Source organism: Apteryx rowi, unplaced genomic scaffold, assembly GCF_003343035.1.
Source record: "Apteryx rowi isolate R43461 unplaced genomic scaffold, aptRow1 scaffold_426, whole genome shotgun sequence".
Taxonomy (NCBI): domain Eukaryota; kingdom Metazoa; phylum Chordata; class Aves; order Apterygiformes; family Apterygidae; genus Apteryx; species Apteryx rowi.
This window is the reverse complement of record NW_020450679.1, coordinates 424,101-449,680: the sequence shown is the minus strand read 5'-3', so window position 1 is coordinate 449,680 and position 25,580 is coordinate 424,101. Positions and strand designations below refer to the sequence as shown.

Below are 25,580 nucleotides of genomic sequence, written 5' to 3'. Positions count from 1 at the left end.
CTTCTCTTATGTTTCATTCTTCAATGAAATAATGAAGAGCATTTCTATGGATGTTTTGGGGTCACTCAGAGCATTTAGGGATTAACCATGTATTACAACTTTACAACCTCTGCAGGTGTTTGAGGAATTAAATAGTCTTATATAATTCAACTTTTTCAGCTAAGTCATTCCAGTCAAAGTTTGCCTAGTCCTTTAAGGACCGTTTAGTAAGAATCCATGTTCATAGATAACACTTTTTCATTAATACGTATGTAAACAACTACTGAAAAAATTAATCATATTCTAAGTATTTTAGCAAGATATTACTATATATTTTACTTTAGAACAAATGAAATAAAGACAGAAGCTTCATCATAAAAAACAGATACATCAGGTTTCAGAATTCTAGATATTAATAATGTTACTTGAGACTAAACAGGTTTTTAAGCACAGCTTTTTTGTGCACAAATAGCAGTAGAAATGTCAGTACCTTCCAAAAATGAGGTTTATTAATAAAAATGATCCTTTTTTTCTGCTGGCTGAGAGTCCAATTAACATAAACTATGCAATTGCTGGGTAAGCAGAAATCATTTCTCTCTGGCACTCATGATTTATAGTCTCCTCAGTTTCCATTACCCTCTTCAATCTTACCTCCCTACAGCCTATCTGCATCTGACCTAAAGTAAACATCTACAAACTGAGAAAACTGGGAATCCTACCCTCGTCTTGTAAGTCTTTCAAGGATAACCGACAATTTCAGAAAGCTATTATTAAAAAATACACACCATTTGATTAGTTTACAAGAAAATAAGAATGATTAATAGCATTTGTAATACTCTAGCTTATTTTTCATTTAATATAATTTTGTATATTAAGACTTGAAAATATGTGCGTAGCAGTGCAACTGCTGCCTGTTTCATAAGCCCTTCAAAAAAAATGTTGCAACACTTCACTAGTCCTACAATAAATTATTTACCATTGGGATTACTGCAGATTGTTTAGAGACAGGAAAACTACAGTCAGACTGCTCTCATTAGAGAAGACTGTCACATCTCACCTGATCTATATCATGCTGGCTCACTTGATTCAGTCCACTGCTGAAATCCAAGTTAGGCTCTGAACCAAAAGAATCTAGCAATAGAAAATGAGAAATTGAGAAATGAAAAACTGTATCGGCTATTCAACATCATATTCTCCACATCAAGTTATAAAATGAGTTTAAAACACAATATTCCACACTATCAGAAATGAAACTTTTTCTTTGACTTAGCATATTCTCTCTAAATCAGAGCCATAAATAATTTTGATCACATGACATGGCACTTTAAGCAAAAAGTTCCTCCTCAGACTACCTTTCTGACTTCCTCCCATTCCTAATTTTTACCAAAATTCAACACTCTTAAAATCTTTGGGTGAATCATGATGCCTACAATTCTAGAAATACTTTCAAAAAACCACCATTCTTCATTTTAGTTCTTAATTTCATCTTAGATAATTCTATTAAAAATATTTTCATATAATTGTTTTTCATCACTGATCTGATTATATTACTTCACTTGGTGTGAAAACAGAAATAAAAAAATAGTTCATTACACTTTTCTTTGGAGATTATGCATAATAAATAAAACCTCAAAGTCTATCAGTCAACAGTACTTGGATTGCCAATACTCCAGAAGAAAATCCAAGGGTATGTCCAAATCTAAACAAAATCCTTTTATTAAATATAAATGGCAAAATATTAATAGTAGCAAATCAGTTTTAAATTTAGCTATGAGAAGCTATTCAAAGGCACCTTGACATGTCAGAAGTGTTACCTTGCAGTCTTCCTCTCTTAAATGATGTCCTGGAAGACAGCAGTGGGTCTTGGGAATCAGCGGGCATGCAATGCAGTAGATAGTGTTCCAGATGACGCCAAAGAATGAAAAGACATGTTTCTATAATATCTGTAGACACACATCTAAAGTGAAGGAGTCTAAGTTTGTCGCCTTTAGATTGTACTCTTTCTATATGAGCATATTTACCATATTTACCTCAACCACTTTGAAGAAACAGTTGAAGATGTTACCTCAACTGTCTGTCACCTCCCCGAGCAGAAGCTTCCCACCCCCGTTGCTATGGCATGGTAATGGATCACCTGCAGTCTCCTTACCTGCTTCAGTGCAATGCTGGCTAGGTTAGTTCAAATGACTGCTACTCACCCTGAAGACAAGCACCCTTGAGTACAAGTGCTCGACTGATTTGTAATGATAGTTACAAAGACAGTGAATTAAAGCAGAGGTTATAAAGCTGGGGATGGCAGTAATATCTTAAGCTACAACAGATACATCTGCAAGAGCACACCTTTCCTAAAGTTCCTAAAACTTCCCTTTTCAAAGGAAAGTTTTGATCCTCTCAATGATTTTGTGCATGACTAGTTATTTCCATAAAATCAGTAATGTTTCCAGGATTAAGCATACGTACAGTTAACTACAAGACTGTGAACTCCAGCTGCTCTAATAGGCATCTCAAAGTACTTTTTTGAAGTACTTCTTCCACCACACTTGTAGATATGTGTAACTGTGTAGTGGCCCTGGATACTAAACTTAAGAGTTGGGCTGTAATACTTCCTCCAGCACAATGCTGTAGAACGTCCTGGCTCATCTTCCAGTCAGTATAGTAACTTGAAAATATTTACAATAGCAGAACAATTCCCTGTCACTAATTTAACTATCAATATTACAAAGTTCTCTTCTACAAAAAATATTTTTTCAAAGTGGTGAGAAGACTAACTGGTATTTAGGTGAAAACCACCTGATCCTATTTCTCTGCTTTTCTAGAGCATTGCCTTGAGGGTTACTTCAATTTTAAAAGGATACAAGAACAGAGAGAAAGCAGCTTGGCTCGGTTGTTTATCAGCTTCACCAGGCGCCGTCTTGCCAAAACATATTTCTGGGCAGTGGAAATTTTGTCCACCCCAGCTGGCATAACTGATTGACACAGCTGTGATAACAGAGAAACAAGAAGATTGCAGCAAATCAGAACAGGGCATTAAAAGAAATAAACAAATAAAATTACTTATCAATAACCCTGTCAGCTACTACTTCTCCAAGCCAGTGCACTCTATTCTTAACTCACATAACCTTGCTGACCAAAAAATTAAGAAATTAAATGCAATCCCAAGCAGCTTTTCTAGCAAGGAAAATGTTCATTCAGGATCTCAATCAGTTTATTAGTTCACTCTGATAGCACCACAGTCATTATTCCTCCACATAAAGTATCCATTCTCTCTCTAACCCAGTCATCTTGGCAAAAACTGATGCAAAATTCACAGCTACTAAAGCTGTACATGGTACATCTATTTATTCAAGAAAGATAAATGAAAGCAGTCCTAAACCGTTAGCAACAATTTTCCAGTATAATTGAATCACTCACAACTTTTACAAAATTAAGCCTGATATCTTCCCCCAGATTTTAGGTCACCCATTCCATGGATCCTTTCATCAACAGTAGAAAGGAACATGCACAAGAACTGTGACCATTTACTTTCCTAAGATGCTTTAGGGTCTCTATTAAAGCTATGTCTCCATCTAAGTTACAAGCAATAGATAATCCATTAGATACAATTTACTCAGGATAAAACCTACTGAGTCAGCAGAACTGTTACCTCTTTTATTTCATCTGGTGGGAGTTGTTCCACATTTTGCAGCTTGTTAACACTCTGACGATGGCTATCATAGTAACTGAAGAAATCATTAGTGCTCTGTTTCAAGAGGTAGACAATAATGCCCAAACCAGGCAAGCGCCAGTATGGGACCACTGGTGCTTGTGCATCTAGAAAAGATCACCAAGTTAAAATAAATCAGATTTTATATTAAACTAAATAAATAAATCAGTAAGGTATCCTCTCTATCACTAAATTAGTGAAAAATATGGAAGCACTGACAAGTTTATTTTGTATTTCTGTGCAGAAGTAATACAAATGAAAGTCTATAAGCAAAGTTCTGAGGCTGCAGTACTAGAAGGCAGTCAGTATAGTACAGTTCAGAGTGTGGAATATGAAATTTAAGTAGATCACGAGGCACAAGTGACATACTATTTAAATGTTTTAGCCATTCAGCTGCATGACAACACACTGTAAACTGTTGTTCTGTGTCATAATGAAGAGTTCCGGTCAGCAACAAAACGCACCTTGCATGTTGTAAATGAGGTCCTAGTTTCACATGCTTCAGTCTAGCATAGCTGCTGAAAATAAAAAATCCTCATCTTCCCTTCCCCCCAATTTATGCTATGTATTTACATCCACATCCTTGTGCTGATACATGTGTTTCTGAGGCTGCAAGGAGAACCCTGCCTTTGGCCACATTCGTTTTAACTTGGATTAGTTCCCTGATTTGGCTTAGTGCAGGGCTGCATGAGCCTAAGAAAATGGGTAGCCATAAGATGGCTTCAGGTATTTGGGAAACTACACCCTCTGATACATTACTTTTTACTAGCCCAAATGTCACCATTCAATGTCATAAAATAGCGAGCCAAAAACTCACCTTGACGAGGTCCATCTCTGTTGGTTGACTCTGACAGGCTGGGAGTAAACAGACAAACAGTGTGCTGAAAAGTGGGGGCACTTTGTAACATAAGGGACTCACAGTATTCCATCACATTGGCACAGATCTGCAAAAAAAAAAAAAAAAAAAAAAAAAAAAATTGACAGCAGGTCAATTACAACACCTATAGGCTTTGCCGCATTCAAATTTAAATGGATACATGTCAATGAACAATAAATTTTGCTCTGTCTCTTCTCACTAGAATGTGATGATTTAGTTACAACCTCTCTTCTATTTCAAGTCTAGGCTTCTTTCCCAAATCTGCTAACCACAATTTCCAACCAATTTTAACTCTCCTTTGCCTCTAACTTCCTGATGTCCATTGCTCTCTGTACCCTGAATTTACTGTTAAAATTCCTGAACAGTTTCAAACTCCAAAGTTGACAGACTTTAGAACCAAATTAAAAATGGTTGCTAATGCAAATATAAGTAACCAAATTTTCAAGGTTAATTTTAAATAGACATAAAACATGGAATCCTACCAAACTAAAGACAGTGCAGAGCATTACTACTCTTTAAAATCATGGGCAAGTAAGGCAACTGAAGAAATCAGCACACCAGCTAAAATTTCACAATTTGAGACTGAAGGTTTTAGCAGCTTGTTTCCTCACCTGTTGCATGGCCAACTCAATCTCATCCCTCTTGTTCACCCTGTCTCCCTCTGCATTATCATCTTGCAGTTTAAATTGACGCAGTTTGTCTGAACCACCAAAACGACTTAGAAGTCCTAAGCACTGGCGCTGTCATAAGAAACCAATATTTTAATCAGAATCTCAGCAAAGGAAGTGTATGTTCCTTTTCATTTTTAAAAGCAGAAAAGTGATACATATTTATTAATAGAAATCCCAAAGACTCTCAAATCTCCTAACATATAATAGAAAGATAGCAATGCAAAAAAAAGTTAGCCCTTTGTAAACTAAAATTTAAAACACAATGCTTTAGCCCACCTTTAATTAATTTAAAAATTAATGGCACCCTAAAGAAGCTCCTTGAAAACTGAAAGCAGTTCAGAAGTGAACAACCTCATGTTTCTTTCAGATTATACTGACTAGCATCAATGACTAAGTTTACCTATTTCTACTTAAAAACAGCTTGACCTAGCTAGCTAAACTGATGAGATCTGGAGATAGTAGGTTGCATAAAAGTGGAGTGAAAGAAGCCAATTTGCAATAGTTTCATAAAAAGTAGTAACGATCTATAAATTTGGTTTTAGTTTATATATGGCCATTAAGATTACTAAAGTGTCTCAGACTAAGTCAATTTTTTGTGGTACATGTTAAAAAAAGATATTGAAGATTAATGTTAAAGATTCATTGGTAATTACTTTTGCAGAAGAGTAAGACATTTAAATCCTTTCATTACTTGATGAGAAAGGCTACAATAACAGATGACTAATTTGCACAGTTGTGCTCCTAACAGCTAAGTTTTTAAATTAACAAATTAAACCTCCTTATAACAAGAAACCTTTCTGTTGTTTCCCATGGGAGTTCCTTGCTGACAGGATGCAGCAGGAGAACACTGAGTTGCAGTTACAGCATTACAGCAATCTTTTACTGCTTGCTACTTTGCTTTAGGCTGATCTGGCCAGTAGTCGCTATCAAAGTGTCCAGAGAACACATCCTGCTCTTGCAATCAGAAATATTTAATAGTGCAGCCAGTTAGTTTGCAAAGATGTATTTCTTTACCAAGGCTTTTGCTCACATGAATAACGAGGCTTCAAAGAAATTGCTGGATGATGAACGCTGAGCTGTAAAAAGGTCTGCAATGATAACTTTTGATCAAGATCTACCATCTTGAACTTTAATTCTCATTTCTCAATCAGTGTTATTCTTAAAAGGGGAGCAAAGAAATAAACACTAGCATGCTAGATAATGCAGACTCTGAGGCTGGAGACATGCTTGTGGCAAAAGCGGTAACAGGATACTTTTGCATTATTTCACACGCTTGGATGTTGACCTCAAATTCTTCCTCTCCGCCACATATGGTGAACCCTAAGCCAAGGGGGGAAACAAAGTCCCTGACTTCATTTTTATGTTGCCAAATGTTGTCTTTTCTACTTCTTTGGAAGAAAATATATATGTATCTTCTTAATGCTGGAAAATATCCATTTCATAACTGCTACTACTCAGAGTATAAAACCAGAATGAAACTCTCATCTACATAAATAATTCCAAAAGAACAAGTGTTAAATATACAACTTTATTACCTGAAACCGGCCTATATGTCCTTGTAGTTCCATCTGCGTCCCTTCATTAACATCAGTGTCCAGCTCACCTAGCACTCCTAATAAAATATACAGCCACTGACTTAACTGGTTTTCAAAATAACACAGATTTATATTTTTCATATATTCAATTAAGTAGAAGAGCTGGTGAGAAAATTTCCAGCAATATATACAAGTGACATTTGGCACGTTTTGTTAGAAAAACATTCAGATCTAAATGCAGTTACTAGGAGATGCATGTGATTATGTAGCTCACTGTTCTGCTAAGAAGAGGGGAGGGAGCGAGCGAGCGAGGGAGAGGACACAGAAGTAGAAGTTGTGTAAAGCACTGTACACTAAGCAAATGAACTTTGGCCATGACTATAGCTCTGCACTCCTCTTTATTATAGTCAGACATCCCTCCTGAACAAGGAAAAATATTTAGTCAAAATAGAGAAGTGATTTTAATATGGTAAGCAAGACTGCTAGCATCCAGAAGAAATTGCTAGATCCGTCATGTAATGATTAGTCCTTTCTAAAGATAAGTCACCCAAGAGAAGCATCACTATGCTAATCCACAGTGCTTCTCCCTGGAAGATTTTTTTTTTTATATATATATTGAAATGTAGAAAACATTAATAGTGACAAAGATATAGGTATGCAAACAATTTTCTGCCTTCGTTTCCTCAATTGAAGAATTTGCTGAATGAAAAAACTCTTTGAAGACATCACATGCACTTTGAACACTACTATTTGCAAGTCATTTCAGAGACGAAAAGTACTTATATCAGGTAGCATAAAGAAAAGAAAATGGGAAGTCAAAAGCATATCAACATGAGCACTACAGCCTCTGCAAATCCACTCTATTTACTTCAAGAACAATTATTTAACATTTCCCAATCTTTCCCAGAGCTGAACATCTCAAAGAAATTCTATATGTAATAGATATTCCATTATATGTCTTACTGTTCGTTTAGAGAAATGAAACCCTGAGATTCATTCAAATGTGTTTAAGAGATTTTAAATCTGTGATTCCTACCAGGCAAAGCTGCCTTGCTGATTATTCCTGTCAAGAAGGCCAGTTCCTGGAGAGACCCAACACTAACATCTTGACACCTCAGGATTGCCTGGATAGTATCCGAATGGGAAATTAGAAACTGCAACACCTGTACCACAGGAAGAAAAAGGAAAATACAGGTGACCCAAAATTTAGCAGTTCGTAAAAAGAAAGCAATGATTTACTTTTGTGAGAACTTTAGAGTAATTTCTCATACCAGTGAGAATGTTATCAAAGAAAAAGCTTACTGACAGAGCAAGATGACATATAATTCGGTTGAACAAGCAGTAACAGCAATACTTTAGCATCTTTTGGAACTTACCTGTCCTGCTGCTTGCAGGTGTTGTGCCATGCTGGATGTGAGGATCACTTGGCATAGCTGAAGAGCTGGAAGAAGAATCTGGCGATAACGTTCCACTGGAGCAGGAATGAAGACTGGAGGTTCTCTCATGCCAAACATCCTTAAGAGATTGAAAAGAAAAAAGCTTAATGGTGCAAGAAAACTGAAGCCCACTAGCAAAGCAGAGCCTCAGCTTACAACCACACCCAAGGATCTGCAAACATGCATATTTCAGTAATAGGTCCATAGTTAAGCTGTGTTTACAATGGGAAAGTAGCACATTTATGATACATAGCCTCTGCAATTTACCTAAAAGGTTGCTGTCAGACATTTTCTCTACACAGAGAAGATTGCTTCTTTTTACCACACTACATTCAATTAGATTACTTTGATGCAGAGATACCACATCTGTTTTCTTTACTAATCCTAAAGTAAAACTAAATCTTCCCAAATATTTTAGGAAGAAGTACACTTAATTCTAAAGCCACTGATAAGTACAGTCCTCCACAATCTCCTTATTAGGTGAGACAGGCCAATATCTTATACATGCCAATTAGCTCTTTTAAACAAAGTACTTGTCCAAGTCTTAATTTTTTGCAATGTGTTTCAACCCCCACTGTGTCACAAAGAACTGTATATTTAAACCAAGGACTGAAGCTTGAAATTAATCAGTGATTTCCCCTAATTACGCAATTTCTTTGTGATCTTCTCTCAGTCATCTCACATGACTAACAATACTGCAAAACCCCATGAAACTCGTCAAGCAATATATGACTGTGAAACGGTTCTACAGATTATGAAATAATTCTGAAACTGTATTTACTTCACTGCTATATCCTTAGTGCATTATGGGGGAAGATGAATTGTGCACTTACTGTTCTACAATTGCAAGCCCCCAAAAGAAATTTACAGCATAGACCATTTTTCAGACATTATATTTAGCTACTGAAGATTTCAGCAACTTCAACAAATAATTGAATTAAAAAAAAGAAAGAAATAAAAGTACATGGACCACGTTTCTAAGGAATCAGACAAAAAAGGAAGATTTTACATTCTATAAGTAATTGGACATAAAAGTACAACTTCACACTCGCTGATCTGGAAATTTTCAGTCAATAAAAGATAAATTTAAACTAAGTTACTGATAGGTTAAACAAACAAACAAAAAATATATATGCAAATATTTACACAAAAGACTCAAGGCTATAAAGACACTTTCAAAACTGTATTATAGTTTCAAAATCAGCTAGGGAACTGACACATACCCTTGATGGTCTGTTTCTGGTCGCATGTCATATACTTGACACTGTGCCAGCCTCACAATCACCCCAGATCGCAACAGTTCTAATGCCCCTTGCTGACTTTTCGCTATCCTGGTGAGGAATGCCTAGAGGACAGTAGAGAAGGAAAAGTATTAGAGATGAATAATAAGACTTACTTGAATATTTTCTCTCTTGATTTTAGCACCATTTCAAATACTCTTATTTAACAAAATACTTTTGAGTACAATCAACGCAAAGTATTGACAAGCAACTTCTATTTAAAAACACCACAGAACTGTCCCTGAAGTGCTCTTACCATTTTGGACTCATAGGTGTACAGAGCTTTAAGTAAAGGGGGCTGAGGTGTGAGTAAGCTCTGAAGAGTCAGATCATCATCTGCCAGGCTATCCACAAGCACCTTCAGGTAGCCACTATTGGAGAGATACAATAGCCACTGCTGCTGCTTGTCCACTGAAACAATACGGTCAAGTAAAGCCAATGCCAGCATCTGGGACAGCGCAAAAAAAAAAAAAAAACACAAATCAAAAACAAACAAAAAAACCCAAACAGAATTAAATCTATCAATGAGATTGATGAGATTTCTTATAAATGTCTAATAATACAAAATGCTAAAAAGTTGCTTCTAACAGCTTCTTAAAAGTAGAATACTTCTCTATACTAAAAGCACAATCCTTTATTTTGAAAATATTTTAAGCTTTTCTGACATTTAAAATTTTCTTACTTTTAATCAGAGGGCCATGTGGCTTTTTCTTGAAAAACAATGAATGTGTTATTATGTATGTCTCTACTGTTCACTAGTTTGAAGGAAATGTGGAAGGACAGAAAAAAGTTCAGGTGAAAAAGTAAACTACAAAAAGAATGTTCTTGTTTTATAAGATGAAGATTCACTCTCTGCACAGCTGTATAATGTTTTATGAAAAAAACAAAATAGTGACTGCAAAGGAACAGATATTTTACCCGGCCTATCTCATGACCATCGCAAGCATCCCGACAGACCACCTCCATGAGGGCTGCCCCGTAACTCTCAATAATTGCCATGTTTTCGCGTTGCAATTTACTGAACACATCTTCAGGAGCTGTCAGACGTTCCCACATTGTTTTTTTAGCTGTAAAAGGTAAGTAAAACAAAAATAAAGGAAAAATACAAAGACTGACAGTTCACCATTAACTTAGCTATAGTAAAGCTGAGGCTACACTCTTCAGGGCACTCTCTATCTAGAAAAAGAAATACCACAAACAAAACAGAAGGAGCTTTTTAGTTTAAGTGCAAACATTTTCCTGCAAATCCATTCTTTCTTAAATATGACACACAAGCCAGAACAAAAAAAAAAAGCCTGTATACTTATACCACCCGTGTAAATCGTCTGCTTAAAATTTATTCTAAGATACAATACATGCAACTTAGAAAATCTATTAAGCTTAAGAACTTTCACTGGGACCAAAACACTCAGTCTGAAAGGAATTAAACAGGATGATTTCAGTGTGGAAATGCCAAATCCAAAGCAAGCAATAAGCTATAAAGGGATCATAACAACTTCACCAGTATTTTCACTACTGTAGTTCAGAAAGCCGATTAAACAACAGCAGTATGCTGCATGCACAGGTACTAGCCCCAAATTTGTTTTCTTCATCTTCATCCCAGCTGTGAGATGAGGTAATGATTAGAAATGCTGATGAGGCCAGTATTCAAGCCATTAACAGAGAGAGAATGTGATATTCACCATAAGCCCTCTTGGTTGGTTAAGCAGCAGATCTGACTGGCTTGGAAAACAAATTTTTTTTGTTATTTCTTTTTCCTAGGGGTCTTCAGCTAAATAAACAGAAAGAATATCAAAGACTTTTTGAAGTTTCTCCAACAACAACAGTGTGCCATGAGTCCAGGGAGGCACTATATTTCTACAGCTTCACTGTTCTAAAGTAGGTCCATGTAATCCCCAGTCCCTTGACAATTTTGTAGTTACAATGCGTAACTTGTTAAATGGACACAAATTACATATCTTCTTTAGTGCTGGAGGTCAGAACTTAATATTCTCATCCTGAACACATTTTGAATACATATGTAACTAGGCAGTTCAGAAGAAGGCAAGACTTGCACCATTCAGAAGAGGAGACTAATTTCAGGTGCTCCTGGAAGAAGACAGTTTCTATCTACATAATCTACCTACTTCCAAGAGACAGTTCAGCATGCCTAAACTGTCCCATTCTGGTTTAACAATAGTTTTTTGTTCTTTCTCAAAACACAGTTGTACCATACCTGCTTCTAAAGTGTCTGGTTCATCTGGTCTCTGGGCAATCTGTAAATAGTAAAGCAGTGATCCATAAAGGTGCGTCCTCACTCTCTGGAAGCCACCACCTGCTCGTAAAAATATTCATAATCAAAACCAAGTAGATTTAAATTCCATAACACTGTCTTCCACTGACCCGTAATTTAGCTTTCCTATGCCAGTGCTGGCAAAAATAACCAAAATAAGTTTTCTTAAATCAGAGCTTTATTGTTTGCATAAAAATGTAGTTATGACAGTAAATTCAGCAAGTTTACACTGCTATAAATATGGCAACATGAAATTCCCTTTACGGCTGTTTACACTGTACACCTCTCTTCAATTGTGGTTTAGATGGAAAAAAAAAAAGAAAAGAAAATGGCATTATTAAATTTATTCTTCTTAGTAACATCACTTAAAGGTATCCATAGTAATCACAGAAGATGCACAGAATTGCCTGGAGTAAAAAAAAACTCACTTCAGTAACAGGAAGCAGTTCAGTGCATCTTTCCACCTCCTGGCTGTTAGAATTCACATGCACGCAGACACAAAAACACACACAGTACAAAATTTAACGCACCTGTTTTCAAAATGAAATCCAGCAGCTTTTTTAAGATGATGTGGAGGGAGGAGTCACCGATGGAAGCAAAACCCACAGATATGCCCTCAGAGCCAGGCGATGAGGTGAAAGAACCATCCAGCATCAAGACATACTGGGACTGTCCTGACATAGGGACTGCAAGTGGCTGTTTCTGCTCTGTTTTCACAGACTGGCTCAGGTGGGCAGTCAGGGTGAACACAGCCCCTGCTACCACTGGCATCAACTCCTGAGCCGCATCATCATCTAGGATCTTAACACAGAAGAATAAAAAAATAGAAGTGTCTGATTTCATGAGATGTTAAAGAAACTATATAACCTCCCACAGCTATTTCATTTATATATGCATAAGGAATTCATTAATAAGGCCTTATTTAAAACAAATCAAAATCAGTAGCGTCATACAAAACACATCCAGAAAGATGAGCTGAAACACATTTTAATTGAGAAGACCATTAGCCTTCTGGTGGTTATTCCCACAAGCCATGGTCATGATGATAATTAGATCTGAATGGGAGCAAGGAAAAGTCCAGGTGTGCTGACATTTTCGTTGCTCTATTTGTAAAACACCTAAACATAAACTAGAGAAAGAACAACCAACACACACTTAGCTTTATGGCTATTTAAGAAAAAGGTTTCCATTAAAAAGGTGAAGATACAATAAGGGGTCAGTATCAAAGAAGCATTAAGAAGGTGTGGAGAAACACTAAAGGGAAGTTAGCGCACACTATTTTAGTTCACATCATCATTTAAAAAGTAAACCCAGTATCAATATCACTAACAATCAACTTTTAAGCATATACAGTTGCTTAATACAGCAGAAAAATTTTCTGCAATTTTTTTTAGCGAAATTTTTGTTAATTTGAAAAAACAATCATCTTTAGTTTCCTTTTAAAAAAGTTAGAGCCTGAAACAACTTCTCTGTAAATGTTTCAGAAATCAAAGAAATTGCTTTGACCAGTAGAGGCCTCTCTAGTTTCCCAATTTTTAACTTTGTTCACATAAAACCCAAACCCACATTCAACTAAGAACTATTTTTGGAGAATTTTTAGAGGAAAAAATAATGAAAACTACAACAAAAAGCCCCCAAAGTTACCTTTTCCTTGAAAAAAATATAATATTTTTGTATATATTTCCCAACACATAACTTACCTAATCAGGAGAACTACATACAAAATACCTCTCACAATAAAACAAAAAAATATATAAGTTTTAAAGCTCAAGCAGCCTAAACAATACAAGGATTCTTCATTACATTTTGTCTTTGAGAATGACTGGGTCAGTAGTAATTGTCTAGTTTGTCTCAAAAATTATGGCTGTAATTCAGCAGTGAAACACCTAGACTTCTGATATTTTAAGACAAAGCAAACTCTCACATTTCCAGAAGCCCTTCCAATTGTAAAATCTTTACTTCTTCTACTATGATGCGTCATTCAACTCTTTCATTTTTCAAAAGAAGCAGTGGTAGGATTTGCAGTGAACCACCTAAATGCACTAAATTAACAAATGCAGTGCTCTTTGCCTTCCTCTCCTCAGTGAATTGTTCCATGCTCAAAATCAATTGTATCCTTTTCACAGACCCTTTCCAGACTATCATCATACTGGATTATACTGAAATGTCTTTGAAATCTGTCACTATATGGTTTATAGTTCAACAACAGACATGCAAGAATACAGAATACCCCTTCTGTCCCCGGCACATAAAATTTTAGCAAAGTAGCAATCAGAAAACTGCAGATTGACAACTAAATGCAAACAGATGCTTTTGGATTACAACCAAGAATGCTACTTGACAATTAATCTCCCTTTGATATAAAAACATATAGCAACAAAGTTCAAGGAGAGGAGTGGTTTCCAGTAGAGCATTACCTTGTCATGTACATCTTGTAAAAGATCACGAATAATCAGTTGTCTGTCCTCAGCCTGTATAAGATCTTGGGGGCAGGCGGTGAGTATAATTTCCACCAGCTGTCTCCATGACTCTAAAGCATGCCTCTTAGCATGGAGACATTGCAGCAGCTTGTTCCGTTCCAGTACGTACTGCAGGATAGTGTTGATCTCCTAACCACCCATGACAAAGCAAATGAGTTATGTTATGGTAAAAGTTGATAACACAGACATTTCAAGATGACAAGTCTTATCTGTTAGCAATAGTCTTTGAAAAATAAACGGCATGTCTTCAGTTTATCAGAAACAGGCTGCTATTAATCACTTTAACAAGATAGGCCAATCCATTTCTAAGGTGCTTTTCGCAAGGCCTTTTCACTATGAATGTTTTCAAGCTCATAACAAAAGAGTTTTAACTAGGGAAACTCTTTTTTTAATGTATGCTTTAAAATCAGAATTTTAAAAGCAACTGTGAAAAAGCTATTTGTACTTTTTTTTTTTTTAAAACATTTTAGTCTGAGTCATTTCTCTATCAAAGAAATTTACAAGTCCATTTAGCCAATTTCAGCAAAACTTAAAAGACAGTAGGAACCTCAGAAAAAAAAATTTCCTACAGGTGCACGGAAACTATATCTAGGTAGAGGAAAAGAGACAGAAATTAGCATCCTTTCTGAGAAAAATGGCAAGACCAACTTTGCTGTTATACACTGGATTTGTCAATAGCCAGCCTTGAAATCAGCATGTCCTACTCTTTGTACAGCGGGGTGGGAGCTGCAATTGTTATGGCAGATGGGGACGTAAAAGGTTCAAGAAAAAAGAAAACATTCTCCAGTTTTGCTGTTTAGAGAACAGTATGCTAAGAAGTAGTTTCTCTTACCAAATAATTTAATGTTTTCATTTCTTAAGGAAAGACTAACTCAAACTTTAGGACTCAAATCCACAAACTTTCATTGTAAAGCAGACTGCTTGATGGTACATGAAAACCATCAAGAGCAATGACAGTAATTTATTTTTCTATACTTACCTCCATAAGTAAAGGTCTCTGGCCTATTGCTGCCATTCCTTGAAGGGCATTGACTTCTGCAACCAAAACTCTGTGAAGATACTGGAATTGAAAACGAAAAAGCAAACTGTTAATCACAAGAAAGGTGTATTTGTCCCTACTAGAAGTGTTTAGGAGATAGCTATATAATAACAGAGGCAACTGAGATTCCAAGTAAGCTTTGTTCATTTTTTAAAGTTTCTCCCGTTTCATTTTCTAATTGCAGCACTTTAGCTGCCCAGTCTCTCTCACTGCACTTCTCATTTTTGCACTCCTTCATTTCCTTCTTTCCTGTTCCTAAGTTGCTCTATCCCTACATCAATTCTTCTAACACACCACAATCCCTTTCCCTCTTCAAGCCCCACAGTAGTCCACTTGGACAGGAATAAGGGTTTGTTTCTTCTAAAGACTAAAACACATTTTACAATGTGAAATAACTGGTTACTATATGTGATAGCTGTGTTCCTATCACCATTAAGATCATTTCACTTCTACATTACACTCCACTCCTACTCTATCCTTTGTCTTTTGAATCAAATTTTTCAGGACTATTATACATTTGCCACAAGTACTATACTTAATCATCACAATGTGCCACTATCTTAACTGCAGCTTTTAAGAACTACTGCAGTATACACAGTTCAGTACTGTGGACGCATGAAATATACGAAGTAGAAATCATATCTAGAATATCATTTAGGTGTTTTGAGATGGGAAAAACAATTAGGATAGAAAATAGTTCCTGAAAGTCCTTACACTGATGCATCAGTCTAGAACAAAAGAGAAATCAGTCTGTACAAGACAGAAGAAAAAGTAAGTTAATCCAAATAGTTTGGATGGAGGAAGACAAATTACACACATATCTGAAACAGCAATATTCTTTAGGTGAGAACAAGTTTCAAAGTATTATTTGAAGTCTTCAAGCTATTTATGATAACTAAAAAAAAAAAAAATCTTTAAATTATTATCAAGTCAAGATATGAATGGCATATGTAACTTGAGAACACAGACCACTGCGCACCTTGGCATTGCAGACCACTTGCCCACGTGCATTCTTGTGCTCACAATTAGCAATGACTTGTTCGATCTGAACTCGGTCAAAAAAATCCAGTTGCAAAGGCTCTGGTATGTCCTGACTGAAGTCAATTGAATCCAGGATACTTAAGATCTTCCTGCGTACTGGAAATGTAAGTCAATTCAGATTGTATCCAGAAACATCAAGAGAAAAGCTGACTGACAATAGGAGCCTAACCTTTGTAAATCCAAATCTTAATGTGAAAAGGTTCAAAAGAAAACATTAACTCTTCAGAAAGTGCTATCAATCTATACAAGGAGCTTAAGAACATTTTGTAGAGTCTTAAATTCTTAATTCTATTATAAACTATTTTTCTCCTATTAACCCAATATTTACAAATGCAAGAGTCTAAATTTTGGCTCCTAAATAAAAGCAGGCTGGTTTTCAAGGAGAACCATGCAGGTCTTTTGTTCAGACCTAAAAACATAGTAAGGAATCTAAATTTAATCACTTGGGATTTAAATTCTTTGCCATGAAAATACAAATATGTTCAGTCATAGCAACAGTGTCACTGTGGTTACTGTCACCAGTAAGTTTACAGAATGTCACCTCCCATTTTGCCCTTCCACAGATGCTTAAACACAGACTCTCCTACCTTCCTTTCCAGTCCAGTATTTTCTACTCACTCCAACCACCGTTATCTCAAAACTCTAAAATTCATTTTTGTCATACTAAATAAGTGTTCCATGTACTATTACTGTTTTGAAAGTCTACTATTTTCTTTTTCAAAGTGTCCCTTCTACAGGCAACCCTAAACGGCAGGGACCAGAAACTTAACCTTAGCCAGAATGCTTACCTTTGGAGGCAGTGTCAAAGTGGAGAAACCCACTGACTGATCGACTTTCATCTTCCATCCCTCCTTCACCATCGGCTGAAGGTAATGAAACATAATTAATCACAAGATTTAAGACCAAAAAAAATCCAACTACTTTATCAATACAGAAGGAGAAGACAGACAGAGCATACAGTGACAAACCTCTCATGTGCAAGTCATTAATGGAAATACAGCTTTGACTGATAGCAAAATGAAAACAACACTTAGCACCTAGCAGAGGCTAGCCAATTATCAAATACAAATTAGACAGTACTGTAAATGCCTAAAAAGACCCCCCACAAAAGCTGGGTTATGAATAATTGCAGTTGGATGAACACTGTCAAATCACTAGGCTGTCTGGACCCAGTTTCTGGTAGTCAAATCTCCACAAGGATGAGGACAGCATGCAGATTGATAAAAGTGAGGGAAAGTTCCATGCTGCTGCAGCCCATTAAGATTACATGAGGAAAATAAATGGAGTAACTGGAAGTTAAGGTTTTTATTGCCACCAGTTTATATTTCTCTTGATTCACTTCTACTCCATCCTGAAATTTTGGAATTTTTTTCTTTTTATTAACAATAGATTGTAAGTCACATTGTGATGAAAGAGCATTTTTGTGATGATACAGTGTCAAAACCCAAATTAACCTGTAGCTTTTATCTTCTGTGAGAGAGGCTTGAAAATATGAAAGAGTCTGGAACTAAGACTGAGAGAAAACTTTGTCTAAAACTGTCTACCAGTGAAGACCCTCCACCTGCTGGAAACAGAAACAACTCAGGATAACATCCCAAAATAAAATCTTTCATAATTTAACTTTTTTAAAAAATATATTCCCTTCTGCCACCCTCTAAACGACATTTATTTCTGTATCAGTCTATACATTGAGCTGTTTCCAAAATAAAACAAAGACAAAGCAGTGATGAGCAAAAAGTACACATTTCTTTCACTACAACCATCATCATCTTTCTTCCCATCTCTCCAGTGGCAATTCCAGACCCAGTAACATAAATGTTCTCAAAAAACAGAAAAGAACTGTCACAAGCCTATAGAGAAAAGACTTCAAATTAAAAGTTTCTCGTACTTCCACTTATTCATGTTTGTTCACCTTCACAACAAATTCTACTTACCCAAGTATGGTTTCACAGGCATGTCATCAAGCAGCAGATGCAGTAGCCTCTGTGTGTGGGAACGCTGGCGGTTCAATGATGTCACTCGCATTTCTATAGCTGCAGTCTTCATCAGCCACGACATTTGGTTCAGTGTTGAAATTTCATGTTCTGGGTGGGGATAAGGCAGCAATTATAATTTGAACATAAGTAATACTGCTTGCTCCAAGGAAATAATTTATTGCTTGAAAAGGCTTTTAGAGGATGTCATTGCTTATTACATGGTCAAATATAATCTCAGCGAAAATAATCAGACAACTACCCAACATAAACTGCAACTTTGGCTGAAGTTGGTAAGGTCTGAACCGGGGTCTTCAGAAGTCTTCATGTTCTATTTTCATCTAATTTAGATTCTTAAGTTATGTAACAAATCATCTAAAAGCAAATCTACTAATTTAAAAATTAATGTATCACCAAATAATATCTCAAATTATTTACGAAAGAAGGGGGGAATATACAAGTGGCTCCAACCACCAGCCTTCTATTTCCTTAGCTCTGCGTGGCATTATTAGTTTTCAAAAACACACATTTTCTCCTGTAACATAATCTAACAAAACCACAATGAAAATTAAAATATAGATTAGGATTTGCTTCTGGAGACTTGATGGGCCCCAAAACTAACATACTCTTTTACAAAAGTTCAGCACTAACTCTGTGAACTTTCTAAATAGGCAGAGTTCAAACTTCATAGAATTAAATGATCAGCAAAGAAACAGTAATTAATTTAGTCTAATAATGCTACATATGTTTTCTGTATGATTTCTAGGGATTCAAAAGATACATTCAATTTTAAGCAAATCTTATCTTAGTATAAAATTACCTTTGATGGAAAATGGCAAGTACTGCAACTGAGTGAACAAGAAATCCTGACTCGTCCTCAAGTATCTCATAGTTGGACCTGATGTGTCAGAGCATGCACACAACTGATAAATCACCTGACAATCAAAAACAGTAGATATTTATTTCTGGAACTTCTTTAAAAAACAAACAAGCAAACCACCAAATTAGAAGAAGCATAACACTGTTTCACTGCTGAAATAATATTGTCTATATTTACAATAAGTTTCCCATCAGTCTGCTCCAAGGTTGAACAAATCGTATACAACAGGCACTGAATTTTAACATTAAAGGACTATCAGCATATGGCTGTTCACCCACAACACGACACTATATACCTCATGGCTTTCCATTTGTCCAGCTCACTTAAAGATGTCTTTTTCAATCTTCAGGTTCACCAAGACGGGCCTTTATTTTTTTTGCTTCTAAAGTACAGCCTTTTCCATTTTTAATTAATTATGTGGGAAGTTCCTTTTAGATTCCACAGATTTTTATTAAATTTTTATTGTCTAGTTTTATTATTACATGATTTAAGGCCAAATACCAGCTAACTTTGCACATACATCTAATACAACTTTCTTTTTTTCCTGGGAGTATACATTTGTCTCTGCTACAGAATAAAGCTGACAATTCATTGAGTTATTTGGGGTTATTTATCATCTTGTTGGCAAACAACAGTTCAAAAAAAAACCCCCAACAAAAACAAAATGTTCACAAGAGACACAAAGGTACACCAAAAATATTTAGATTGTCAGCTTTATAAGCATACCCCAATTCCAAGCTCCGACAGGAGTACAGACTTTTTATTTCCTATGTTGTTAGAAGATAATATGTTTTCACATAGAAATGGGTAGAATAAAAAGAACGTAATGTAAAAAAAATCTGACAGATGCTTTTTAAAACAAAACTTATTGACATCATCATCAGTGTTCACTAACCAAGAAGTAGCTAATTTTATTTAGATCCCACGTTCTCTATCCGCCAACAGGAAATATGCTGAATACCTGATAACATAGTTCTGCAAGATGAGGAGATTCCCGAACTGCCATGGGACCATTCCTTGTTTCAGTACCCTTCTCCAGTATGTTCAAAATAGCATGAAGACACGTCCGCGGGCAACCCAGGACACCTTAAAATACAAAAATAATATCCTAGCATTCTTGATCTACAAATATAGGTTATGCATACAGGATTACAGACACTAAATTCTTCAAATACCTTGTGCTGCATTACACTGTTCCACAAAGCAGCAAGAAAAATATCTGACAAATCTTCTTCTGTATTAATTAAAATAAGAGGGGGAACTGTATTTTAGTGAAAAATCAAATTAAAACATTTATAGCTAGTCTGTGGGCTTTTGAGATACTGGTGAAAGAGGATAAATTATGCAACCAAAACTTATTTATGAGCTTTCTCTTCAGCTCTCTAAAACAAAGATTCAATTGACTTTTTTTTTTTTTTTTTTTTTTAATATACTGGATGAATCAAATGGAAATATGGATTCTTGCTCTTAAACTTTATATGGAAACTCATTTGACAATTTCAAAGAAGAGTTTTTAACTTGTCTTTAGTCATAAAATGGCTAATTGTTAAATACGGCTCATAAAGGCTCCAGACACTACAACCAAGGGAAGAAAGCAAGAGATTTTAATACTAAAAATCAAAATTCTGTCTTTTTGGATTCCTCCTTTAGCCAATTAACTCCTTAAATAATCAGCCAAGTAAGATATCCTGAAGTAGTAAAGGCATGAACAGTTAGAGCAGTTGTTAGAGGGGAAATAATCTTTTCTGGTCCCAGAAATTTGTATTTTAGTAGGAGATTATTATTTCTCAGCAAACGGTTTATAGTCATTGTTTCTTTGTATTGTTATGGGATAACCCCGAGAGATGTGCAAGGCCTACTCAGTGCTTTGAGACAAAGACAGTCCTTATCACTGACCAGTGCATGATACTCTGCAATACTGTGTGTGTGCAGATCAGCTACATGGATTCTATAATTCAAAGTTTCCAAAACATGGTCTGCAACTGCAAGCTACTTTGCAGAAGGAAAAAATAGGCTGGCATCTTTTTTGCATCTTTGTGATACATAAAGCAACTAAAAACATTTTTTCAAATTAGAAATTTAGGTCCCATCTTCTCTTCACTTAGAGTTATGAATGACTAAAATCTGCTGCGGCCACAACATCCAATACAAACCCAAAGATAATGAGAAAGATTCTTCTCTAAATAGCTAAAAATCAAATCTACCTGAAACGTGTTCAAATAAAACATCCTTTAAAATAGGTGAGGAAAAGAGTCTACTAATTCAGATTGGAAGAGACTTCAGGTGGTCTCCACTCCAACCTCCTGCTCAGAGCAGGGTCAGCTATGAGATCAGGTTGTTCAGGGCTCCATATAGTCAGGTCTTGAAACCTCCAAGCGTGGAGACTGCCCGGCCTCTTTGGGTGACCTGCTCCGCTGCTTGACTGTCTTCATAATGAAAAAGTTTCTCCTTAAATCCTATTGGAGCCTCTCTTGTTTCAATTTATGCCCTTTCTCTCACATCCTCCTGCCCTACACCGCTGCCAAGAGCCTGCCTCTATCTTCTCAATAACCTCTTTGTAGGTACTGGAAGGCTGCTATTAGACTATAAGTTATGTATATATTTGAATATACATAGCGGTAGAATGAAAAACCCACATATTCTGTAAGGTTTTCTTCTACACCATTAAAACAGAAGAACTGTTCTTCTTCTCTATGTAATTAATTTTAAACACAAGCTGGAGGAGGAGCAGAATAGTACTTAAGTAGTATAATTAGTTCAAAGAAGGAATCTGCTTTGTAGATTCCCGTGTTGTCAAACATATGGATGTCCTGGATCATCAAATTAATTTCTCTGCACTGCAGATACAACCACAGAGCATAAAGCAGTATATAAATTAATACTTACTTTTAAATTAGTGTTTTCCCCCACAACTCTAATTTCAAGTCTGTTCCAACATCCACCTTCTCCAACTTACACAAAGGAACAAATCTTGAAGCTGTTAAAATACTGCATTTGGGTATCAATATATATTTTTAATTCAGCTTTTGAAGCTCAGAACAAGGCCTGCTTTCTTACTTTTAACATTAAGAGGAATTGCTACTCCCCATTCAGTGCTTGTATCAGAACTGAATCAATGCTTGATCAACTTTTCCTCTTCATACCTGGGTCTTGCAGATTTGTGGTGCTGACAGGTTTCTTTAGTTCATATCCCAAGAGATACAGAGCAAGGCTGGGAGGACTACACTCAAGAGAGGTGATCAGGAGATTCAGAATATGGATCCTTGTTTCATGATGGATTCGTGCCCGCCTCTTTTCAGGTTCCAGCTCTTGATTAATAAAACAAAAAAGATAAGTGAACACTGAAATGAAGCAACTCACTTGGAAGAATCCTCAAAGCATTCAGGGTAAATGCAAGAAAGCTAATACTACAACTTATATTAGTATACAGGAATTCAAGATTTCAAATCCAAAAAAACAAAAATTTCAAATTACTACCAATATAACTCAAATGATACATTCAGAACAATGTTAAATACTTTGATTCTGAAAACAGATTCCGTTTTTGGTTGGTTTATCATACTATGGGCATAGCTTAAATAAACAAGACATTTTGTACTGTTCATTCCATTATGGGACCAACGTTACAGAAAACAACACACAAAAAAAGCTTTACTGGTTTAAAAGCAGTATATGCCCTTTATGTCACTTTCAGTAATTTCATTCTATGCAAAAACAACAGCATAAATAATTTTTTTTAAAGCTTTTTACCCTCATCTGGATTAATTAATTCTTCTGCATCTTCGTTATCCAAACATTCCACAAATCCAGCCATCAGCTTCTGGCTTATACTCTGTATTCAGCAATAGAAGGATGGAAATTAAAAGGTTTCTAAGTGAGAGTGTAGAAGAGTATAAAATAACAATTCTTTTTATACCTCCCCCCACATAGGTAGACAGAAGTTCTAGACAAAAGTTAATCTAGTTGTTGGAGTCGTAGCTGTTTTAAGCACAGGCCAGCAATTAAGCCACTAAACAGGAAAAAAAATGAAAATTGAAATTATTGTTGTTAAAAATGCTAAATTGTCCTCACAGGTAGAAGACTATATTGTCAAGAAAAAGTCTCAATATATCAGAAAACACTGTCCTTTTCTTTTTGAAAACCATTTATAACTGTATTTTTTCAACTAATGAAGTAGCCATTTTTAACGGCAAAAGATTTTTTGGAGGTACGTAGAAATACAACACAATATAATTTTAATACATTTCATCTAAAAAACTATCCTTTAAAGCAACTTTATGGAATACTACAATTTATCCACCATTTGTCTCTTCCCAAATCCAAAAAAAATTGGCATTTACCTCATCATGCGTGAAATCACCAACAAGCTTTATCTGGATGTTGGAATTTTCAGAAATACAGCATAAAATCTTGGCACTTTCAAAAGCCAGTTCAGGATTGCTGTTTCCATGATAAAGATACCTTCAAAAATACAAGATTATTTTAAAATAAATAAGTTTTCCAAGATGGTAATATGCAGATGAGAAATTACATGTTTAGAGTTAAAACAATTACAAATCCACTTACATAAGAAGTCCTTAAAACTCCAAACAAAATTTCATTCTACATGAAGCATCTAACACTTCTCTATCATTAGTGACGTGTAGGGATAATAATTGCTTCTAGAATTTTTATCATTTCTTTTATCCAACATCTACCTCAAATGCTGCAGTAAGTTAAACTGGACACATGCTCACAGAAGAAATGTGGAGAAATTTAGTACCTTCAGGTGATACAGAAATGAGTCAGCATCACTGAAGAGTAAAACTAACAAAAACCAACTACTGCATATATCCAACATATGCAAGACACAAAATTAAGAGCATCTTAAAAAAGTTACACTTTTGTTTGAAAACTATTTGCCAGCTATTGTTACACGAAAATGTAACATGGTAAATAAAAGAGGAAAAATTAGATATACAGAGAATTTGATTTTAGTGCACTGCATGCCAGAATTTCATGGCTTGTTTATGCAGCCAATTCTACTATTCTTCAATATAGGCTTGTCTGTAAGTAAAGTTATTATGAAACCTAAGAGCAGCAGAGGGTGTCAGTGGCAAGTGGAAATCAAAGTTTCATAATTCTTCATTTGAAACTGAGTTTGATTGCTGGCTTGATATTTTTATTATAAAACTAATGAGCAATACTGTAAAACATTCAAGCGGCGGATAGCACCAAATGAAGTTTTATTCTCCCACTCTATGACCAAGCCTGGGGCAAAGTGAAAATTATGTGCAAGGGAATCATTGCACATAAGGCGACTTGGAAGAAATGAGAAAAATAATTTCAAAATGAAAAAATATAAATGCAGATCCCAAACTTATACTAACATACACAGATTGCACCATCTGTGAAGACCTCCCCCAATTTTATGCCCTGTACAGACAGAAGCATTGGCTGGGTAAATCTAATCAAAGCACCAGGACCCAATCGCTTCTGTGCTTCCAAAACTCCCCTCTCCTGAGTACTTTGTGCATACCTAGCAATATTCACCACATGATCTGCCTTTTTAGTGCGAGGATTGATTCCTTGAAGCAGCTGCTCTAGTGGTGTGACAATAAGGGAAAGGTGGCTCTCCCGCAAGAGATCCATAAAAAGACTCTCCTTCTGTAAGGCCAAGTTGAGAAGTGCAAGGCAATACTGTACAGCTTTCTCGAGATGTTTCTTCCCTGCAGTGCACAAAGAACCATAAGAAAAACGTAAGAGCAGTTAAATAACAAATGGGCTACATTCATAAACCTCATTCATCAAGTCTTGCAGCAAGACAGAAATTGTCAGTTGTTTACTTCTAGGAATTCCCCCGAAAACATAGTTTTTATATGCAAGACAAACAAGAGCAAGTTGAAGATACATAATGTCAGCTAGAAATCCTAACTAGGATGCACTTCAACTTAATATAAAAAATAAACTCGAGGCACATACCAGGAAACGGAGCATAAGTATCAAGCTGCTTAACCCCCTCTTCTAGCAAACTAAGGGACAGTTCCAGCATTGGTGATTCATTCAGTAGATGATACATCAAGTTGAATCCAGGAGGTTTATATGCTATTACTTCTTCTCCTAAAGAGAGAACAAAAAATTACCAGCTAATAGAAGACTTCCATTACTTAAGTCAGCCTGCATTAGAAAATGAAACAGTCCCTGTTGTTGCACACAGCATGTAAATTGATGAAACCGTATACAAGATCTTCAGAGTTTTTCCTTACCCATAAGACATTTGGGCAGCTAATAAAAGTTTGGGAAGAAAAGTAGTGGCAATTATCATTACTCTTAAAAATTTAATAGCAGAATTTCAACTTTAACCAGTTAGTGTCTCCCTAAGCAGATCTGACCTTGAATTCAAATCAATGATGGGACTTTAAACCATATTTGGGC

The 25,580-nt window shown here is 35.8% G+C and overlaps 1 protein-coding gene across 1 annotated transcript in view; it reads right to left on the bottom strand.

Moving 5' to 3' along the window:
- Positions 1-25,580, bottom strand: part of NUP205 (nucleoporin 205) — a 55,513-nt gene that overhangs the window by 535 nt on the left and 29,398 nt on the right. The window contains exons 17-42 of the mRNA XM_026076132.1: positions 25,128-25,265; positions 24,685-24,874; positions 23,507-23,627; positions 22,917-22,998; positions 22,310-22,474; positions 20,128-20,252; positions 19,107-19,221; positions 18,248-18,397; positions 17,102-17,176; positions 16,252-16,409; positions 15,213-15,293; positions 14,171-14,362; positions 12,284-12,554; positions 11,697-11,795; positions 10,400-10,548; positions 9,738-9,929; positions 9,425-9,546; positions 8,142-8,280; positions 7,802-7,928; positions 6,766-6,842; positions 5,171-5,299; positions 4,500-4,626; positions 3,623-3,789; positions 2,835-2,958; positions 1,794-1,922; positions 1,037-1,110 (exon numbers count right to left, since the gene is read on the bottom strand). Of these exons, the coding sequence (XP_025931917.1) occupies positions 1,037-1,110; positions 1,794-1,922; positions 2,835-2,958; positions 3,623-3,789; positions 4,500-4,626; positions 5,171-5,299; positions 6,766-6,842; positions 7,802-7,928; positions 8,142-8,280; positions 9,425-9,546; positions 9,738-9,929; positions 10,400-10,548; positions 11,697-11,795; positions 12,284-12,554; positions 14,171-14,362; positions 15,213-15,293; positions 16,252-16,409; positions 17,102-17,176; positions 18,248-18,397; positions 19,107-19,221; positions 20,128-20,252; positions 22,310-22,474; positions 22,917-22,998; positions 23,507-23,627; positions 24,685-24,874; positions 25,128-25,265 (3,518 nt within the window). The remainder of the gene's footprint in view (positions 1-1,036; positions 1,111-1,793; positions 1,923-2,834; positions 2,959-3,622; positions 3,790-4,499; positions 4,627-5,170; positions 5,300-6,765; positions 6,843-7,801; positions 7,929-8,141; positions 8,281-9,424; positions 9,547-9,737; positions 9,930-10,399; positions 10,549-11,696; positions 11,796-12,283; positions 12,555-14,170; positions 14,363-15,212; positions 15,294-16,251; positions 16,410-17,101; positions 17,177-18,247; positions 18,398-19,106; positions 19,222-20,127; positions 20,253-22,309; positions 22,475-22,916; positions 22,999-23,506; positions 23,628-24,684; positions 24,875-25,127; positions 25,266-25,580) is intronic.